The sequence below is a fragment of the Macaca fascicularis genome, chromosome 4 (genome assembly GCF_037993035.2).
Source record: "Macaca fascicularis isolate 582-1 chromosome 4, T2T-MFA8v1.1".
NCBI lineage: Eukaryota > Metazoa > Chordata > Mammalia > Primates > Cercopithecidae > Macaca > Macaca fascicularis.
The window spans coordinates 129761450-129783592 of NC_088378.1; the positions used below are offsets into that span (position 1 = coordinate 129761450).

General features: G+C 44.7%; 2 protein-coding genes across 27 annotated transcripts in view; one reads left to right on the top strand and one right to left on the bottom strand.

The window, feature by feature from the left end:
* USP49 (ubiquitin specific peptidase 49) overlaps window positions 1-19723 on the top strand; it is a 104522-nt gene extending 84799 nt beyond the window's left edge. For 12 of the 25 annotated variants that reach the window (XM_045390851.3, XM_045390850.3, XM_015449407.4 and 9 more), the window contains 5 exons: window positions 2746-4129; window positions 5739-5943; window positions 9742-9850; window positions 10752-10957; window positions 12932-19723. In XM_045390851.3, the coding sequence (XP_045246786.2) occupies window positions 2774-4129; window positions 5739-5943; window positions 9742-9850; window positions 10752-10957; window positions 12932-13122 (2067 nt within the window). In that variant the 5' untranslated portion in view covers window positions 2746-2773 and the 3' untranslated portion in view covers window positions 13123-19723. Of the gene's footprint in view, window positions 1-2690; window positions 4130-5738; window positions 5944-9741; window positions 9851-10751; window positions 11239-12931 lie in introns of those variants that run through there. The other 13 variants (XM_074038077.1, XM_074038080.1, XM_074038081.1 and 10 more) reach the window with 4 other exon arrangements.
* TOMM6 (translocase of outer mitochondrial membrane 6) lies at window positions 19724-21981 on the bottom strand. 2 transcript variants are annotated; one of them, XM_065544057.2, is made up of 3 exons: window positions 21797-21981; window positions 20284-20384; window positions 19724-20051 (listed from the first exon to the last, which is right to left on the bottom strand). In XM_065544057.2, exons 1-2 carry the CDS (start codon window positions 21922-21924, stop codon window positions 20288-20290), a joined length of 225 nt encoding a protein of 74 aa, XP_065400129.1. In that variant the 5' UTR covers window positions 21925-21981; the 3' UTR covers window positions 19724-20051; window positions 20284-20287. The 2 variants fall into 2 exon arrangements, with proteins under 2 accessions (XP_065400129.1, XP_045246815.1); XM_045390880.3 differs by having other exon boundaries at window positions 20280-20384.
* Window positions 21982-22143: the final 162 nt, after the last annotated feature.

A 22143-nucleotide genomic window follows, 5' to 3' on the forward strand; every position in this document is an offset into this window, starting at 1 on the left:
TGTGCGCCCCCGCACCTGGCCTATTTTATTATTTTCTTTTTGAGACAGATTCTCACTCTGTCCCCCAGGCTGAAATGCAATGGCGTGATCTTGGCTTACTGCACCCTCCACCTCCCAGGTTCTATCGATTCTCCTGCCTCAGCCTCCTGAGTAGCTGGGATTAGAGGTGCCTGCCACCACGTCTGGCTAATTTTTGTATTTTTTTTTAGTAGTGATGGAGTTTCACCACATAGGTCAGGCTGGTCTCGAGCTCCTGACCTCAGGTGATCCACCCACCTCGGCCTCCCAAAGTGTTGGGATTACAGGTGTGAGCCACCACGCCTGGCCTTTTTTTTTTTTTTTTAAAGGGACTAAGCCAGGTGTGGTGGCTCACACCTATAATCCCAACACTTTGGGAGGCCAAGGCAGGAGGATCACTGTGCCCAGAAGTTTAAGACCAGTCTGGGCAACACAGTGAGACCCCCATCTCTACAAAAAATAAACAAAATTAGCTGGGCATAGTGGCATGCACCTATGATCTCATCTACTCTAGAGGCTGAGGTGGGAGGATCACTTGAGCCCAGGAGGTGGAGGCTGCAGTGAGCCAAGATCACACCACTGCACTCCAGGCTGGGTGACAGAGTGAGACCCTGTCTCAAAATATATAAATATACAAGTAGATAGAGATAGATAGATAGATAGATAGATAGATAGATAGATAGATAGATAGATAAGATAGATAGAGACAGGTCTATGTTGGCCAGGCTGGTCTTGAACTCCTGACCTCAAGCAATCCTTCCACCTCGGCCTCCCAAAGTGTGCAAGCCACGGTGCCCAGCCTAGGGAATTTTAAGTTCTGGTATTGAGGGGAAAACGCCTTTCAAAGTTCCAAAGATACAAAAAATTTTCTTTTAAAATAGTTGTATAGCAGCCTGGCGCGGTGGCTCACGCCTGTAATCTCAGCACTTTGGGAGGCTGAGGCAGGTGGATCACGAGGTCAAGAGATTGAGATCATCCTGGCCAACATGGTGAAACCCCGTCTCTACTAAAAATACAAAAAAATTAGCTGGGCATGGTGGCGCGCACCTGTAGTCCCAGCTACTCGGGAAGCTGAGGCAGGAGAATCGCTTGAACCCGGCAGGTGGAGGTTGCAGTGAGCTGAGATCACGCCACTGCACTCCAGCCTGGTGACAGAGCAAGACTCCATCTCAAAATAAATAAATAAATAAATAAATAAATAAATAGATAGTTGTTTAGCTTCTTTCCCTTGGAGAAATTGCCCATAAGGCTTCTCTGATGAACAATATTGAAGAAGTATTATGGGAAGGAAAGAAAAAAGAAAACATGCTTAGGATGTTACTACTGTTTTAAAAAACATTTTCATATATATCAGCTGGAAGATTTGTTGCTTTTTTTTCTTTTGTTTCGGTAGTTTGGTTAAATATTATAATACCAGTAGCCACTTCACCTCTTGTACTAAGTCATATTTGTCCAATTCTTTACTTACCTATCCTTTCAGTAAAGAAGGTAAAAGTTTTCCCACCCTTACTGCAAGATGCAGATGTTCTTTTCAAAAAGACAGATGTTGGCTGGGTGCAGTGGCTTACACCTGTAATCCCAGCACTTTTGGAGGCTGAGATGGGAGGATCACTTGAGGTCAGCTCAAGACCAGCTTGTGCAACATAGTGAGATGTGTCTCTAAAAAAACAGGCCGGGCGCAGTGGCTCATGCCTGTATTCCCAGCACTTTGAGAGGCCAAGGCGAGCAGATCACTTGAAGTCAGTAGTTCGTTCAAGACCATCCTGGCCAACATGGTTAAACCTCGTCTCTACTAAAAATACAAAAAATTGGCCGGGTGTGGTGGCATGCGCCTGTAACCCCAGCTTCCTGGGAGGCTGAGGCAGGAGAATCGCTTGAACCAGGGAGACGGAAGTTGCAGTGAGCTGAGATTGCGCCACTGCACTCCAACCTAGGCAACAGAACGAGGTTCGACCTCAAAAAAAAAAATGCATAAAAAATATAAAACATTAAAAAACACATATACGGCCGTGCGCGGTGGCTCATGCCTGTACTCCCAGCACTTTGGAAGGCCGAGGTGGGCGGATCACCTGAGGTCAGGAGTTCAAGACCAACCTGGCCAACATATTGAAACCCCATCTCTACTAAAAATACAAAAATTAGCCGGGTGTGGTGGGGCAGCATCAGTAATCCCAGATACTCGGGAGGCTGAGGCAAGAGAATCGCTTGAGCCCGGGAGGCAGAGGTTGCAGTGAGCTGAGATCCAGCCACTGCACTCCAGCCTGGGCAACAGAGTGACTCCGTCTCAAAACAAAAAAACCACATATACAATGTTCCTTTGTCATGTCTCATAAAAATTATACTTTATACTGGTGAGGACTTTCTTTTTCTTATTTTTATCTTATATCCTCTTATCTCTGCTTGAAAAATATTGCAATCGACCTAAAATTGACATTTTTATTTGAGGCTCTTCATCTCTCCCACTGGTATGTGAAACACCATAAAGTTTCAAATTTGTGCTAACCCTTCCGTAAGATTCTTCCTTTTTAAGTAATTTAACTGTCCTGTAATTCTCTGCTTTTATACCAAATGTGCCTTTTTTTAACTTTCAAAGGAACCAATTTGGAATTGAAAATGAATGAATCTAGAGTTGAAATACCCATTGCAAGTCTTTTTCTTTTCTTTTTTTTTAGGAAAACATTTTTCTAAAAGAGTTTTCTTTTTCTTTTTGGGGGACTGTCGTGACAGGCTGAGAGAGTGGCGACTTCTATAAGACATGGATAGATGCAAACATGTAGGGCGGTTACGGCTCGCCCAGGACCACTCCATCCTGAACCCTCAGAAGTGGTGCTGCTTAGAGTGCGCCACCACCGAGTCGGTGTGGGCCTGCCTCAAGTGCTCCCACGTGGCTTGCGGCCGCTACATTGAGGACCACGCCCTGAAACACTTTGAAGAGACTGGACACCCGCTAGCCATGGAAGTCCGGGATCTCTACGTGTTCTGTTACCTGTGCAAGGACTACGTGCTCAATGATAACCCAGAGGGCGACCTGAAGCTGCTAAGAAGCTCCCTCCTGGCGGTCCGGGGCCAGAAGCAGGACACGCTGGTGAGACGCGGGCGGACGCTGCGGTCCACGGCTTCGGGTGAGGACGTGGTCCCGCCGCAGCGCGCTCCTCAGGGACAGCCGCAGATGCTCACCGCTCTGTGGTACCGGCGCCAGCGCCTGCTGGCCAGGACGCTGCGGCTGTGGTTCGAGAAGAGCTCCCGGGGCCAGGCGAAGCTGGAGCAGCGGCGGCAGGAGGAGGCGCTGGAGCGCAAGAAGGAGGAAGCGCGGAGGCGGCGGCGCGAGGTGAAACGGCGGCTGCTGGAGGAGCTGGCCAGCGCCCCTCCGCGTAAGAGTGCACGGCTGCTCCTGCACACGCCTAGCGACGCGGGCCCGGCCGCCTCGCGCCCCACCACCCTCCCTACCTCACGCAGAGCGCCCGCCGCCACGCTCAAGCTGCGTCGCCAGCCTGCCGTGGCCCCGGGCGTCACGGGCCTGCGCAACCTGGGCAACACCTGCTACATGAACTCCATCCTCCAGGTGCTCAGCCACCTCCAGAAGTTCCGAGAATGTTTCCTCAACCTTGACCCTTCCAAAACGGAACATCTGTTTCCCAAAGCCACCAACGGGAAGACTCAGCTTTCTGGCAAGCCAACCAACAGCTCAGCCACAGAGCTGTCCTTGAGGAGTGACAGGGCCGAGGCATGCGAGCGGGAGGGCTTCTGCTGGAACGGCGGGGCCTCCATTAGTCGGAGCCTGGAGCTCATCCAGAACAAGGAGCCAAGCTCGAAGCACATTTCCCTCTGCCGTGAACTGCACACCCTCTTCCGAGTCATGTGGTCCGGGAAGTGGGCCCTAGTGTCGCCCTTCGCCATGCTCCACTCAGTGTGGAGCCTAATCCCTGCCTTCCGCGGCTACGACCAACAGGACGCGCAGGAATTTCTCTGTGAGCTGCTGCACAAGGTGCAGCAGGAACTCGAGTCTGAGGGCACCACACGCCGGATCCTCATCCCTTTCTCCCAGAGGAAGCTCACCAAACAGGTGTTAAAGGTGGTGAATACCATATTTCATGGGCAGCTGCTCAGTCAGGTATGTGTGTGCCTACCATGACAATGAGAGGCTTGTATGTTAGTTTGGGCTTCCTGTGAGTGCCTTCCCCTGGTTATTGGGCTAATAAGAGTAGCCAACATTTGCTGTGATTATGCATTTTTGAGGGTGGCCATTGTACCTTTTATTCTACTGTACATTATGATGGCTTTTTGGGGAAACTTGCCTAGTGTCTTTCCGGCCAGATTTTTAGTTTAACTTGCCACATTGCTTAATTTTCAGTGAATATCTTTAACTGTTATTGAAGATATGGGTAATATAATATTCTCATTGTTATAATTAAGTACTCATTGTTGGAGTGCCATCCTTTGATCAATTTTAGGGAACAGATTTTGCCTGTAACTCTGGTTCCATAATAGTTTGAAAGAGCTGTCTCCCTTCTTTACATACAAGGAAGGAAGATAGCTAGGAGCATGCTAAAGACCAATGCAAGCCTCCTTCCTGTTCCCCATTACATTTCCTGGATCTTTAGCCATGTAACCTAAGCAAAGATTCTGAGATAAGGCCTTATGAGAATATGCAGAAAGAGTATTCTTATAGTTTGAAAAAAAAAAGACGGGCGCGGTGGCTCACGCCTGTAATCCCAGCACTTCAGGAGGCCAAGGGGGGTGGATCACCTGAGGTCAGGAGTTAGAGACCAGCCTGGCCAACATGGTGAAACCCCGTCTCTACTAAAAATACAAAATTAGCCGGGCGTGGTGGTGCATGCCTGTAATCCCGGCCACTTGGGAGGCTGAGGCAGGAGAATTGCTTGAACCCAGGAGGCGGAGGTTGCAGTGAGCCGAGATCGCGCCATTGCACTCCAGCCTGGGTGATAGATGGAGACTTTGTCTCAAAAAAAAAAAACCAAAAAACAAAAAACGTGTTGGGGGGCGGATTGGTGGGCAACTTAAGAGATTCAGGTAAAACCTCTACACTGTGCTTGTGTCTTGGTTTTTAGGGTTTTGAAAGAATGATGAATGGTATGGAAAGGGAAAATTTAATTAGGTTTTTGTTTTTGAGCATGTAAAAGGGGAGTATTTATTAGCACTTCTTCTGTCTCCCCTCCCCTTAGGAAGGTGCACCTGGGAAGGTTATAATGGGAATGGAGGTCTAATCACAGCATTTTGAGGCTGTGCAGACAGAGGGGTTCAGTGTAGGGCTTCTGCAAGTAACAAAGGCAAAAAGAGAGGTGTGCTGGGCTCTATGGAAGGTCTAAAGTCAAGAGGAGGAATTACAGAGTGAGGGAAGTAGGCAGGGACCTGCAGATTCTCTATATCAGACTGATCCCTTGAGAGACTGCATAATAACTTGCAGTCTGTGCTACTGTACTGTTGAATGTTAGAGCATATTTTGGGAGAGGAGAAAGGCGGGTTGGTATAGTCTCTATGCAGTATGGTTTTTAAATTCCAGCTAGCATCCCATAGTTAGAAATGTACATCAGAAGTAATATACTCTAATTCTTTTAAAATTATGTTTATTATTTTAATATTACTATTTTTTGAAAATTATACACTTAGTTTTGATAAAGTGTGTCTTTTATGAAGCAAGTAAAACTGTACGCAGGAAGCATGGAAGTTACATAATCTGTAAATCAATCTTTTCATTCTAGGTCACATGTATATCATGCAATTACAAATCTAATACCATTGAGCCCTTTTGGGACCTATCCCTGGAATTCCCTGAACGCTATCACTGCATAGAAAAGGGGTTTGTCCCTTTGAATCAGACAGAGTGCTTGCTCACTGAGATGCTGGCCAAGTTCACAGAGACAGAGGCCCTGGAAGGAAGAATCTACGCTTGTGACCAGTGTAACAGTGAGTGCTGTGTGGAGGAGGGGGCGTAGTGGGGAAGTATAACTGGAATATCAGTTTAACGTGCTGCTTTGTCCTCTTTAGTCAAAAGTAACACTAATGATATTGAATGGTTCTAAAGCATCTTTTAAAGATCTCTTCCTCCCATTTTTCTAAAAATCAAAATACATGGACTTGTTTTAATTATGTATTAAAAAACAAAACAAGGCTGGGCGTGGTGGCTCGTGTCTGTAATCCCAGAACTTTGGGAGGCTGAGGCAGGCGGATCACTTGAGGTCAGGAGTTTGAGACCAGCCTGACCAACATGGTGAAACCCCGTCTCTACTAAAAATACAAAAATTAGCTGGGCGTGGTGGCAGGTGCCTGTAATCCCAGCTACTCGGGAAGCTGAGGCAGGAGAATTGGTTGAACCCGGGAAGTGGAGGCTGCAGTGAGCCGAGATCACGCCATTGCACTCTAGCCTGGGCAACAGAGTGAGACTCTGTTTCAAAAAACAACAACAACAATAACAAAAAATGAAACAAAGACCTAGGAGTTGATTGACCTCCTGATTGACATTAGTTGTCATCTTGGAAGGGATTTTAAAGTGTGGCTCCTGAAATGGGGACTCTGGAATGTTAGTACTTAGCTTATTAGTGCTATGGGGCTGCTGCGTAAATTAATGAATGTAGAGTCCAACAGTTCTTACTTAATCTAAACCCAGATGGAATAGCCTTTCTGAGGGATGCGATATCAGAAAAGCATGCTTTTGTAATGAACTGGCAGACTTAATGTCTGTCAAAAGTGATGCTAAAGATTGGTACAGTGGAACCAAGAAAGTAAGTCTTAAGGTACATTGCTCAGTGGCAGCTTCATGAAATATTTTCTGCATTTTTTTTATTCTTCACATGCCTGAAAAGTTCACATTTCAGAGAGGGTCATAAGGAAGTATTTCTGTGTTGTCTGTAATTTTAAAATGGAACTCTTTACATATGGTTACAGAGGCGTGTTATACAGGGCCCTTCCGTCTTGCCACACTAACACTTAATGCTTCTGCTAACCCAGTATGGACAGACGAAATGCAGAGCAAATATGTGGATGCTTATGTTTGAGGGTTGTGGCATATATAGATTTGGAAACTAAAAGTATAAAGTTAATGGATTGTACAGAGACCTAGAAATCCATTTTCAGTCACATAATAGTTTAGATTACCAGTTTTGAAGAAAAAAAAAATGTTAGGCCAGGTGCAGTGGCTTATGCCTGTAATCCCAGCACTTTGGGAGGCCCTAAGGTGGGCGCCATTGCACTCCAGCCTGGGCGACAGAGCCAGATGCTGTCTCAAAAAAAAAAAAAAAAAAAGCTAAATTGTGGGAAACCTGTTCCACTCTTTGAAGAATCAGAACAAAAATCAAAAGTCAGGCTTGAGGCCAGGTGCAGTGGCTCATACCTGTAATCCCAACACTTTGGGAGGCCAAGGCAGGAGGATTGCCTGAAGCCAGGAGTTTGAGACCAGCCTGAGTAGCACAGCAAGACCTCTTTTAGGAAAAAAAGAAAAAAAAAAAAACAACCCACAAAGTTATGCTCGATATCATTTTGCCATTTCAAAAGAAAATTTGAAATTTTATACCTGGCTAACTGTAGACTCACCTATCCTGTTCCATTTTGAGATACAGAGTCAGGTGAATCAAATTGTTTCATTAGAGTAATATTAAAAAAAAACAAAAACCAAAAAAACCCAATGATTCCTGAAGCCTTTTACTTGTAATGAACAAAAGAATATTAACAGCTTTAACTCCATCATTTTTGGATATGATAGATTAGGCAAGAAATAACTTTGGTTTATCTTTACAAGAAAGGATTGTTCTTTGGTTGTCAGATGTGCCAATTTATCAGGATTTCTCTAGGCAAGTGCAAATAATGCCAGAGAAGGAAACCTATGGTGAGGAGATGAGATGCATTGATCTGTTGCCTGTGAAGTTTCAAAACTGTCAGTCTTCTACCTGTCTTCCTGGACAGCTTAATGAAATGGAGACAGAACTGATCAATCTCAATTGAATCAGTAATTTATTTTTCTTTGTGAATTTCATTTTAGGGAAACAAAGCCTGACTCTATATTGTCTTCATCTTAGCTCACATACTCCCTCTGCTGAGGGTGGTAGTCACTGCCAGGGTTCCTAGCCAGAGCTGCAGTAATTTTCAAAAAAATGGTGAATAGGAATATAAAATAAGGCCAAGCCCCTCTTTGAATTCCATTTCTGTTCATGCCAGCACATATTGTGACTACACACCCTGGTAAAAGCTTCTCCTATGGCACAACTCATTCTGATGCAGTCTATTATGAGAAGCTACACCTCCACATCCTATTGTCACAGAAAGCTCTGTGATACATCATCTGGCTGTGATTTGCTACCTTTCATGAGTAGTACAGACAGGACTGGGAATCAGATGCCCAGCTCTTCAGACACTGAGCCCATGATATCAACAGCTCAAGACAATTAGCAGAGACTGCCATAGAACACTAATTTTCTACTCTCATCCATTTACCAGTTTAATATAACAAAACAGCCATCAGTAAATGGTTACAGGAAAGGCTTCTGATAGAAACTAAGATAACTCTGTTTCCATTGTTTATTTGCTGAAATTTAGAAATGCATTTCCTAAAGGCTGGGCACAGTGGGCTCACACCCACAATCCCAACACTTTGGGAGGCCAAGGTGGGAGGACTGCTTGAGGCCAGCAGTTCAAGAAATGCATTTCCCCCACATTTAGAAACAAAATTAGAGACTGATCACTAGTTCTGCTTTGGAGTAGATGAATTTAGCCACCTGTCAGCTTTGTCCTTGTATGTCCAGCAATGTGCTTTTATCTAGGAAATATGTTTCAAAAACTAGGCACAGCATAAAAATATAGAACCAACAGTTTATTTTCTAAATGTTTGAATATGCCATAAGCAAATCATGCTAAAGAAAAATGTGTTTAAATACTCTATCATTTAGTAATCTTATCCTTTTTTTCCTAAGCCTGAAATATATGCATTATTCCCTATTTTACTGGTGAGGAAACGGAGGTTCAGAGTTTTGAGTAACTTATCCATTAGCACACAACTAGTTGTGAGCAGGAAGTAGAATTAGGCTTACCTAGTGCAAACAAAAAGCTTCTTAAAATCATATTGTGGGGTATCATAATTGAAGTTATAAGCCATTGTAAAGACATGGAGCCTTAACATATGCTTCTACTCTGTGTGCTTGCTGTTGCACGTTCCATTATATTCCATTATACGCAAAGTTCCTGATGGCAAAAATTGGAAAGATTTGAGTTGCTTGTAACAGTCGACCCAAATAACAGTGACTTAAAATGAGAGGTATTATTTTTCTGTTACATAAAACAAGTGTGAAGGACATTCAGGGCCAGCATGGTGGCTGCATGGTCATCATTGACCCAAGCTATTTCTGTCTTTCTGTTTTACTATCCTGTTGCAAGACTTCTGTCTTCAAAGTTACCTTTTGGTCCAGGAGGAATTCCAGTAGTTTCAGATAGTGGGAAGGCCAAAGGGATGCACCTTACAAGTGAGTCAGCCTTGTATAAGCAGAGTCCCATACAGTCATTCCTTTCATCTTAGCCAGAACTTCCATGGCCACACCATGCAGGCTTGTGAAGCCGGGAAATGCAGTCATAAAGGGGGTCACATTGCACTCCCCAAAAAATTGAGGTTCAGGTACTTAGAAATATGGAGAATGCATATTGAATGGCAAGTCACTGTCTCTGCCATAGCTAGAAAAAACTCTTCACAACCTATGTCTTATACCTTCCCAAACCACATAGGCAAACGACGAAAATCCAATCCCAAACCCCTTGTTCTGAGTGAAGCTAGAAAGCAGTTAATGATCTACAGACTACCTCAGGTTCTCCGGCTGCACCTTAAAAGATTCAGGTGAGCTTGCTGTGGGAGTCCTAGCTGGGTGAGAGCTGTGGGAATAGCTGCTCCAAAGGCTTTGGTGAGGGCAAATGTCTTCTATGGTGTTGGGAGGGGAAGCCTGTTCACTTGAGACCTTGTGTTTTCCATGGAGATTAAATCATTCACATCCACTAAGGCAAATTAATGTGGGAGCCCAGCAGGACTGGGCTTTTGCTGTCATGCGCCTGTGTAATTAATTATCCAGCCTGCACTGGGTATCTGTGCTTAAAGATTTTCTAGCCTGGCTTGGACTTATGTAGAGGTTCATCTTCAGGATGAAATATAAAATAATCTGGAAAAGAAGGGCAGGCAGGAAACTACAAAAAGACTGTTGCTTGAATTGCTTGTTTAGGGATCTCTAGGTTTAGAGTACTTCATGGAACATTCACAGCAAATAAATGGGCCAGGCGCAGTGGCTCATGACTGTAACCCTAGCACTTTGGGATGCCAAGGTAGGCAGACTGCTTGAGCTCAGGAGTTCGAGACCAGCCTGGGCAACATGGTAAAACCTTGTCTCTACAAAAAATACAAAAATTAGCCAGGCGTGGTGGTGTGCACCTATAGTCCCACCTACTTGGGAGGCTGAGGTGGGAGGATCACCTGAGCCTGGGAAGGTTGAGGCTGCAGTGAGCCTTTATTGATCACACCACTGCACTGCAGCCTGGGCAACAGAGTGAGACCCTGTCTGTAAATAAATAAATAAATAAATACATAAATAAATAAATAAATGTGAACATTGATTACCACCATTTTATTGATGGGAAGACCAAAACCAGAAGGTTTAATTTTCTCAGTTCCCTGTTTTATTAATACCTACCTCTACCTACAATTGTATATGCTGGTTTTTACTAGTAACAAGCTTATATCCATGTTCTAGGTGGTCTGGCCGTAACCATCGAGAGAAGATTGGGGTCCATGTCGTCTTTGACCAGGTATTAACCATGGAACCTTACTGCTGCAGGGACATGCTCTCCTCTCTTGACAAAGAGACCTTTGCCTATGATCTCTCCGCAGTGGTCATGCATCACGGGAAAGGGTTTGGCTCAGGACACTACACAGCCTATTGCTACAACACAGAGGGAGGTGCGTGCGCTTTACTCTGTGGGGTGGGGGACACGGAAAGGGGTTATTTGTCCACATTTTATTGTTTTCCTTTTATTTCCATCCCATGGATTACCTAGAGGGAAATTACATACATGAAAATCCAATGGCAAGAATTGTGAAAGTTGGGTCAGGCGCCGTGGCTCACACATGTAATCCCAGCACTTTGGGAGGCTGAGGTGGGTGGATCACCTGGGGTCAGGAGTTTGAGACCAGCCTGGCCAACATGGTTAAACCCTGTCTCTATTAAAACAGTACAAAAATTAGCCGGGAGTGGTGGCGGGCACTGGTAATCCCAGGTACTCAGGAGGCTGAGGCAGGAGAATCGCTTGAACCTGGGAGGCAGAGGTTGCAGTGAGCCAAGATTATGCCACTGCACTTCAGCCTGGGTGACAGAGCAAGACTCTTATCTCAAAAAGAAAAAAAGAATTATGAAAGTTGGATTCAAATTTTGGGTATATTACTAAGTAACAACGTATGGTTGTTCTAAGAATTAAAAGGAACTGACATGTAAAAGTGCTTAGAACAGGACCTAGGCCCTGTGCAATGGCTCACGCCTGTAATTCCAACACTTTGGGAGGCAGAGGCGGGAGGATTGCTTGAGGCCAAGGGTTCAAGACTAGCCTGGGCAACATAGTAAAAACTTACCCAGGCGTAATGGTGTGCACCTGTGGTCCTAGCTACTTGGGAGGCTGAGGTGGGAGAATTGCTCGAGCCCAGGAGTTTGAAGTTGCAATGAGCTGTGATTTCACCACTGCATTCTAGCCTGGGCAAGAGAGTGAGATCCTGACTCAAATAAATAAATAAAAAGAGCAGTTGCCTAGCACATAGTGCTTATTCAGTCACTGTTTGAGGATATTGTAGTATTATCAAAAATATTGGTTATTGATAATATTACTATTGTTGTGGTAATGCTACTTCTGCACACCCCAGTTTCCTTCTTGGTTATGCAGAAACAGTAGAACCTGTGTAACCTCAAGGAGATACTGTATAAATCTCACTAGCCGCAGCTTATAAAGCTGAGAACATTTACTGAGCACTTACTATGTTCTTACTACTTCCCCCGCCATGGGAAGTGTGGGGATGCAAGGGCCCCTCCAAAGGTGCTTTAGGTCCTCATCCTCCAGAGTGGAGTCTTCCAGCTACTGCACTGACTGATGGGCTGCAGATGTGTTTTCAGCTGTTCACTGTTCTTGAACTGCACAGCCCTTGGGGCAGCCAGAGCCTGTGAATAAATACTTTTGTTCCTTCTAAATTTTCCTTTATCACTCCCCTCTATTTCCATTTCTCCTCTCCTCCTCCTCTTCCTCCTCATCTTCCTCCTCATCTCCCCATTGCTTAGCCTGCAGTATTGCAGCTATCTTTCTAGAAGGCTCTAGTGGACAATAAAAAAGCCTGAAGAAAACAAAGATAAAAATTGCAGTCAGTCGGCCAGGCGTGGTGACTCATGCCTGTAATCCCAGCACTTTGGGAGGCCGAGGTGGGCGGATCACGAGGTCAGGAAATCGAGACCATCTTGACTAACATGGTGAAACCCGTCTCTACTAAAAATACAAAAAATTAGCCAGGTGTGGTGGCGGGCGCCTGTAGTCCCAGCTACTCGGGAGGCTGAGGCAGGAGAATGGCATGAACCCGGGAGGTGGAGCTTGCAGTGAGCCGAGATCCCGCCACTGCACTCCAGCCTGGGCGACAGAGCAAAACTCCATCTCAAAAAAAAAAAAAAAAAAAAAAATTGCAGTCAGTTGATAAGCGGTACTGTGGGGTTTGGTGGGGTTAAAGCCAGTGGATACACAGAAGTCTGTCGGTTTCATTTACTTGTCCCTTCCCCCACCAATAATCGAGGGTTGGCTCTATTCAGAACTTCTCTGTCCCTTTCTTCATCTCCTGATTTTGCCTGCTGACTAGAAATATGAATTGGGTAGTCATTTTCTCTCTTTTTCTCCTTTGGTTTCCTAGGTTTTTGGGTCCACTGCAATGACTCAAAGCTGAATGTATGCAGTGTCGAGGAAGTGTGCAAAACCCAGGCCTACATCCTTTTTTACACTCAAAGAACAGTGCAGGGCAATGCAAGAATCTCAGAAACCCATCTCCAAGCTCAGGTGCAGTCCAGCAACAATGATGAAGGCAGACCACAGACATTTTCCTGAATGGGAGGCATGTATCAAAGACTGGCTTTTGTGTATTGGTGTCCATACATCTTTCCTCTTATAGGAAATAAGGCTACTGCAGGAACAGATTACTAGGTTTGCCTCACTGGGTCTAGAGTAGAAGGTGCCAGGTGATTCGTGTCCTGTCATAAATTTTGTAGTCTTTCTTTTGAATGAGTTTGGGAGTTCCCTCCTTTCCTAAAAACAAAAGAAGTAACTTCTATGAAGATCCTTTCATCAGTTGCTTCTGAATATAGAGGGATCTAGGTGGAAGAAAGGGGGAGTAAATTAATCATATCCACACAGGAGAGCAGCCATGTTTTCTCTCCATTATGTGATTCCCCTGCTAAGCAGGACCTCCTTGCAGCACCAGAAGAACCCTCCAGATGTGAGCAGCCCTGGACAGACCGTGTGAGGAGGGGCCCTGGGCTAGCAGTTTGCTGGATGGGATTGGCTTCAAGATGGGAGATGAAGTCTAAAGGGTTTATTCCCACAAAGGAAGTAACCTTCAAGGGTTCAAAACAAACTTCCTTTTTTGGGGATAGCTGCTGAAGAGTGGAGTGAGATGCATGGAACAAATTTCCCCATGCAAAATGGGATGGTTTTCGTATGTCATACCCTCCCTACCTGCTGCTGTCATTTAATCATTCCATACTTCTGAGACTGGCATGAATACCCCTTCATTCTAAAGAAGGGGCAGGTCATATAAAGAAGCAATAGACCAGCACATGTTGCATGTTGAGCCAAAGGACACTCCTGGCTATCCCAGTTCTGTAGCAGATCCCTGGTTCAGGTCTAGGGCAAGCACATGGTTTGGTTTAAATTGATTTTTAGGTTTTCTCAGAACTCAATTGAGGGTGGGCAGAGATAGCTGGTGCTCCAGGGCTTATTGAATGCCTATCACCCGTTCTCACTTCAGTGCAGCATGCAGCTTCTTAGCCTGCAGCTTCTTTCTTGCTCCTGGAGAGGTAGAACATTCATGGTCACAGGGTTTGGGAGCTTTTGGTTTTCTAGGGTATGTTAACTGCTTAGGAATCCACCTCGTACATATCTGGAGTTGATTACCGATGGCCTTGACCTGTTTCCTCCCAAATCTGATAATCCCTACTGTTGCTTTACCCCCCATACTCAGTCCATCAGAGAAAAAAACAAGAGTGCCCCGTCCTTTCCCCCAGTGCTAGTAAAATACATCGTCCTTTTTAAATTGGGTCAGTTTCTAAACAGAATGAAATTGCCTAGATAAAAACCCTTGTCCCCATCAGGTGCCACTTCATTCTTAGTTCTTCACTTAGATTTGCTGGTGAAAGTGAATGCAAACCCTAACTTTTGTTGCTGTGGTTGCTGCAGTGAGCCTCACTCAGCCTGTCACTATAAATGCTCATCTTTTGACTGAGTATATCGTATTAATGTTTGAATTCAGGTAGAAGTACAGTTGTCACTTGAAGGGAGTAGATGTGGAAGGGAGTTCGGGGAGGGGTGGGAAGTGGGGAAAGCGAGGCTAAAGAATGAGGATTATAGCTTTAGCAATGTTGATGAGCCACATTTCCCGCACAGATCTGTAGCATTTGCTGTTGACTTTTTGAAATGAACTCTCCCATAGGCCCTGCCAGGCAGCACTGAGACATGGAGGAAATTCAGACAAAAAATGGCTCACCCTGATAGGGAAGGAATGACTATATTTTAAATTAAACTTGCTTTTTCCAACACTGTGAGATTTCTGTAATATTTAGCTTTTATTTGGAAGCGATAGCGTATGGCATTTTTTATGCTGTTTGGTTTATATTGTCTACTGCAGGCTTCTTTGTATAAGCTTTGCCTGGGCTCACCCTCTCCTGGACACTGTTTTAAAGTGTCACCGCTGTCCATGCTGCCAGAGGCTCTGATGTGAAGCTGTACTCTTAAGATCCAAGTTTTTAAGTCGGCATGATTAGTAATGACTTTTTGTGGCAATAGAAAAGCCCATTAACTCAAAAAAACCAAGGAGAGTAAAAAGGGAAGGAAACTATGAATCGTGCCTCATCTTTCATTGAATCCTATATTTATTATTCTAGAAAAAGAGAACTTACAAGATAGAGAAGAACTAATAGAGCATCTACTTTACCCCTCAGGCTGTCCAGTGGGGATAATTACTAATAAACATTTAATGGAAAATTCAAAGATCTTCCAATTTAATTTTAAAAAATAGTTTTATACCAAATATTATAAGGATTTATTAAGCAGATTAAGGACTTCATGAAATAAGTGCTTAGCTGAGCACGCATATATCAAAGTAATAAAAGAAACTAACATCAGAGTCTCCACTGAGCTACACATTTGTGAAAGGTGCCCACTGCAGTTACAGACACCTCAGGTACCCAGAGGCAGCAGCACCAGACACTTAAGAAGTTGGTATTTAAGGAGATTTTTTATTAAAGAGTTCCCTGCTGCATAAGCCAATGGCTATTGTGAGTGAATTGTCCCTTTGCCTTTAATTTATTTACATATTGGGTATAGATAAATGTCTCAGTTGCATCTTAAATTGAATCATTCTAAAGAGAGGAAAATAAGAACCAGGTAAAAGCTGACTAGATGCTGCCAAATCAAACCCAAGGTCTCCTAACTGAACCTTAATGGGCCTGCTTCTCTCCCAGGGCAAGTAGTTAAGAGTCTCGTTCCAGGAACCCTTTGTAGTTAGTTGGCTGGCATGTTTACTTGCTGCTGTAGCCAGCCAAGATGAGTGCACCTAGGCCCTCAAAAAGGATTTTTTTTTTTACCTCAATCTAGCCTAACTCTCATATCTGTGGTTGCCTCTGAGATGAACATCCATGCTAGTATAAAAATAGTTAGGAATGCCCTTGGCAGCCAGGAACTGAAGCTGTTATTAAATGGTAGTCAGAGCTCTTGCCAGCTTTGATCCAGCCCCTCAGTCTTGGAGTTATGGGGCAGGGTTGGGGGGCAGTGCTACACTGTAAAGAATTTCCAGGCTGGGCACGGTGGCTCACGCCTGTAATCCCAGCACTTTGGGAGGCCGAGGCGGGCGGATCACAAGGTCAGGAGATTGAGATTGAGATCATCCTGGCCAACATGGTGAAACTCCATCTCTACTAAAAATACAAAAATTAGCTGGGCGTGGTGGCACGTGCCTGTAGTCCCAGCTACTCGGGAGGCTGAGGCAGGAGAATCGCTTGAACCCAGGAGGCAGAGGTTGCAGTGAGCCGAGATCGCGCCACTGCTCTCCAGCCTGGTGACAGAGCGAGACTCCGTCTCAAAAAAAAAAATAAATAAAATTTCAGACGTCTCTTAAAATGTCATGAATAAAATTGGAAACTGTAGAAGTGTTATGTGTCCTATGGACTCAATAGCAGAGTTTATTTTTGTCTTTAATGGCAAGGCTTCTAGAGTCAATGATTGTATGAGTTTGCTACTCTGGCTGTGCTTACAGCTCCATCCAAGTACAAGGGAAGAACCAATGAGGTGGATTGGCTGGCAGTGGGGCATGCCCCAGCATAAGCCCTAGAGAGGTTGACAGTAGTGCAGAATGAAAACTTGGTTGGGGATGGCGGGTGGTGGGAGGAGGGTGGGCAGGCCGGGAGGGAGAAATGGAGTTTGTTTTACTTACTGACAAAGCTTTGTGAACTAATTTTTTACAATTCATAAAATTTGGTGCCTTGTACTCAATTATGGTTTGCATGGAATTGAAAAGATTAAGGGAAAGGATTTCTTGTCATTTCAAGTGGCAGGTGGGTCTGTGTAGTGTTTAAAGGACATCTGGTTCACAGACTTTTAAAAAGCATTTCATGTCTCGTGTGTGAATGCAAATTATTCTTACCAGCAAGTTCTAAAATTATATTACAATGTCCAAATTCTTTGTATTTGTGACTGTTCATCAAATGGCTGTTTTTCAAGCAGACTATGTACTCCATTTGTTTTTCACTTCCCTTGTCACGTTCCATACATTAACTTGGGCCTTTTAAAATCAGGCTGGGGGGCTACCCCTTCTTAAATGTATACTATATCCCTATCTGAGGTTACATCTTGTGAGTGGAAGGGATGCTTTCCCAGGTGGTTGGGAGAGCACAAATGTTCAGAAAAGGCCTTTTAGTCTTTATCAAAACAATGACTAATGCTGGGCAACATATAGCAGAAGTCAAACAAAAATGATTCCTCCTGAAGTGGTACCTTCATTGGTTCTGATGTTCTTTTGCAAAAAATGTCCGGGAGCAGTATAGAAAACCTCTGTATGTGAACCACAGATTGTAAGGCAAGCCAGTGCACTGTGTAATATGCAAAGGAAGTGGTGCAAAAGAGAAGGCACCCATCCTAGCTCTCCATGCCCTTCCCCCCTCCGGCAGGCACTGACTGAGATGGTGCTGAGTGGCTGTGGAAGGTGCTAAGACCCAGTCTCTTCACTGCAGGGCTGTTTACAGCCAGTTTCTTTTACTCCGACCTTAAGGTTTCCACTGAGCTCCTGAAACTTCACCAAATGGTGTTTAAAAGTTTACCACTCAAATGCACACTTGAAAATTGGGTCCCTCAGCCTCATTACTGAACTAAATAAGTGAAGAGGTTGTATCTTTGGGGTAAAACTTTCCATGGCCATTTAATTTTTTAACTAGTTAAGTACGTATCTTCCTGGTGGTTCAGACTTTTTAAGTCAGCACTAAAGCTGAAAAGCGCCTTCTAAATATGACTGTGACTTTAGTTTGTATCTTACGTTTAATAACTGTTCTGTTGGGCCAAGACTATGACTTTAATTACTGTGTACTTATTCAACCCACACTCTGCACTAAATACACCATAGCTACTATAGCATTGTGACACTCATTTTTGTGGACTCATTCCATACTTCCACTGGCATATTTCGTTTAAAATCTAGCTAGAGATTTTCATAGTACTGTGTTAACTAGCCAGGGCTGAAAAGTGTGACAGGATATAAAATTGACTTTCCTTGGGGAAAATGTTGTTTTGGCAGTAATGAAGGCCAATTCCTTCATTTACAGAATTCATGATTACTTATCAATTTTTGAAAGTTGTAGATTAAGTAGTTTTATTTACTAAATTCTTAACCACTTTGAATAATTAAGCCAGTTTAAGTGAAACATTGGCTGGACACGGTGGCTAGCACCTGTAATCCCAACACTTTGGGAGGCCAAGGTGGGAGGATTGCTTGAGGCCAGGAGCTCAAGACCAGCCTGGGAAACAGACTTGAAATCTTTTCAAAAATGTATAAAAATGTAAAAATAAATAAATGAATCCTTACTCAACCATCATTATGGCTTTAAAACCCAACCAACAGTAAACACTTACTTGAAGCCAAAACAGTAAATTTTGAATAAAATTTGAATTATGCTTTTGGAAGCTGCCATGTCTTAATTCTTGCTGGATTTTGATTTTCAATTTTGGAAGTTTTTATCAAATAAAACTGTTCAGTCATGAGTATATCAGGTAGCAGCCTTTAAGGATCTAAGTTTCATTCCTATAAAGAACAGGAGGTGCTGGTATTTCTTGTCTTAGCAAGTGGTCTGATACGGGTCTTAAATGGGGGTTAGCATCTATACTATGGCTTAAAAGTTTCCTCCTTGGTCACCATTTGGGAGGTGATGGCTTCTAAGCTAAGCTTTGCTCTCATGTGATCCTTCTTCATCTTAATACCCAGTAAAATATAAACCTCTCAGAGTCTACCCAGTGTAGACTCAAGGGTCTTGGCTTCATCTTCAAGATCTATCTGATTTATACAAAGAATGGTGCTGTTTTTATATACATACTAAAAAAATTTAATTCTCAAGCAATTTTCTTAATATTTACGCCAGCAAGGTCAGGAAAGACTATTTTGTCCTGTTTATCTTTAGTAGTGAACAAACTGCTAAAGACATCTGTCATTCTTAACAGGCCACTGTGGTCCATATATACTGACCCTCCTTTCCAATTAATGTCCTTTAATCCCACACTAGTTTCATAGGAGACTTGGCACATAAAAGCAGTATTTTTTTTAATGTCTAGTAAACTGACCAGAAAAAAATAATTGCCATGGTGGACCCGTTTCTATCCACCCCTTTCTATGGCTATACAAGTTTATACATGCCAGTTCCGTACGTACTCCATTTCCAAAGAGCCCCCAAACCCTGGACAGTAGCACTACCATCAATTTCAGGGTCACAAAACATCTCCTTCTGAAGGAAGCGGCTTCCTCAGCAGTGTCACTTTAGTGCCCACTGCCCAGGCTTACTTCACTTTACCTCCCCCTACACATCACTGCCCTCTTTGTGCCACCAAACCTCACTATTCCAGCAACAATGCCTCCCTGGTGCCTGGAAAACCCATCTGGTGCACTAAAATGCTATGCAACACCAAATGGCTTCTTCCCCTTATATTGCTCAACAATGTAAATTCTTCAAGAATAAACTTCATGCTATGTTGACATCAATGTATGGTTACAGCTTCCTTTTTTTTTTTTTTTTTCCTTCCTTTTAAAATGAAGCAAACCACCTCCATTAAAATCCATGTTTGGGGCTTGTTTTTGTCTCTCAAGTGTGAAATATAAATCATGTTTTTATGATTTTTGTAAATTTTTTTACACCTTGTTTTTGTAAGCAAAAGTTTCTTATTAAAAGAATAAAATGACTGCCTTTGTGTGCGGTATTTATTTCAAATGTTTGTTAAAACAGCACTGTTATTTCTCAGGACAAGAGCAAAGATCACCCCCTGCAGAAGCTTGGGAACTATGTACAGAACTTTATAGAACAGAGGCCATACTTTAGCTTAAGCCTGTCTGCTGACCAGAGAATGGAATTCTGCCTGGACTCAAGGAACAAAAGGAAACTAGGCAGGGAGAGGGAAGAAAAGTGCCCATCTGAATCAAACTTCAGCTGCCATCAGGGCACATCTTGTGGTGGTCACAGATTGTAGGCTGTTTTTTGGAAGATTCGGGTTCAGCACAGGATTCCATTTGTCTGCAATCGGATAAGACAACAGGTGGCATTAGAACTAGAAAAGTATGGGAGGGAAACTGGTAAGAGATACTTAAATCCCTTGCAACATCTGAAAACACATTTAACTAGGAATAGTTAAGGGTTTTACATCACATTCTGTTGTACATTTCGTGAACAGTTGACAGAAAACATTGCTTCTCCCAGTCTCTAGGTCTCCTAAGACACGCAGGGGTGTGGTTCAGTGCTTACCTACTTGGCTACACCCCTGGCTGAGGTGCCATGAGGTCAATGTCACTCAAGTTCCTGGCCAGCCAAACTCCCGCAGCAAAGAGTCCCAAATTTAGTATCAAGTTCCTGGAAAAAAATGTGTTTTACTAACCCTGTGGTCACTGAATCTGTTGTACAGTTAACGAAATGTACTGGGGGAAAAAGCTTCCATCACCACCACCTTCCCGAGGTGTTAATACATGGTTGTGACATGGCAGGTTACTCAAGACCCACGTGGGAATTTGGAGTTTATTTTTGTGCCTAATAAATGTAAGATAAGTCTGGGTGAGGTGGCTCACACCTGTAATCCCAGCACTTTGGGAGCCCGAGGCAGGCGGATCCCGAGGTCAGGAGTTCAAGACCAGCCTGGCCAACATGGTGAAACCCCGTCTCTACTAAAAATACAAAAATTAGCTGGGTGTGGTGGTGCGCGCCTGTAATCCCAGCTACTGGGGAAGCTGAGGCAGGAGAATCACTGGAATCCGGGAGCCGAGATTGCAGTGAGCTGAGGTCGTGCCACTATAGCCTGGGTGACAGAGCGAGACTGTCTCAAAAAGAAATAAATGTGGCCAGACGGGGTAGCTCACGCCTGTAATCCTAGCACTTTGGGAGGCCGAGGCGGGTGGATCAAGAAGTCAGGAGTTTGAGACCAGCCTGCCCAAGATGGTGAAACCCCGTCTCTACTAAAAACACAAAAATTAGCTGGGTGTGGTGGCGCGTGCCTGTAATTCCAGCTACTGGGGAGGCTGAGGCAGGAGAATCACTTGAACCCGGGAGGCGGAAGGGACAGTGAGCCGAGATCGCGCCTCTGCACTCCAGCCTGGGTGCCAGAGCGAGACTCCGTCTCAAAAAAAAAAAAAAAAGAAAAGTAAGATCCGCAAAGCCCAGCGACAGCACTAGTCCAGCGCCAAAAAAGCCTGTTTACGTGCTGGCACCTCTTCCCTTGATCAGGGTGACATACAGATACAGCCACACGAACGAAAGATCGCTTTTGCCACACGGGAACTCTCACTCCTGGCCAAGGACCTCAGTGACGCACAGGCAGAGCTACGAGGACGCCACAATGCTGGCAATGTTAAAAAACAAAAACAAGGCCGGGCGCGATGGCTCACGCCTGTAATCCCAGCACTTTGGGAGGCCGAGGCGGGCGGATCACGAGGTCAGGATATCGAGACCATCCTGGCGAACATGGTGAAACCCCGTCTCTACTAAAAATACAAAAAAATTAGCCTGGCGTCGTGGCGGGCGCCTGTAGTCCCATTTTCTAGGAAGGCTGAGGCAGGAGAATGGCGTTAACCTAGGAGGCGGCGGAACTTGCAGTGAGCGGACATCGCGCCACTGCACTCCAGCCTGGGCGACAGAGCGAGACTCCGTCTCAAAAAAAACAAAAACAAAAAACCAAAAAAACAAAAACAAAAAACCCTGAGGCGCCAGCCTCGCGAGAAAGGGGAATACCGACGTAAGGGCCAGAGAAGGACCAAGTTCTTGGGCTCGGTTACCTCCGGAAGTCATTCCTATCTGTGGCAAAGCGGTAGACGCCCCGAAGCCAATCTCCCACGTTGTCCGGTATTTCGGGAGTTTCATTAGCCGAGCCAGCAGCGCTCACCGGGACCCCGCTGGAAGCCATAGTAGGAACCTTCGCATGGGCCGCGGTGGAGGAACCGTATCAGCGTCGCGGGTGAATGACGCACCTCCGGTTTGGCACTTCCGGCTGCTACCAACCGGCAGGGGAGCGCTGTTCGCTTAGTCCGACATCCGGAAGAGGGACGGCACCCTGCTGCGCGTCCACGAACTCTAGGAGGGGAGGAGCGCGGCCCGGCTCTACGGTCCCCTGCTCCCGGTCCCA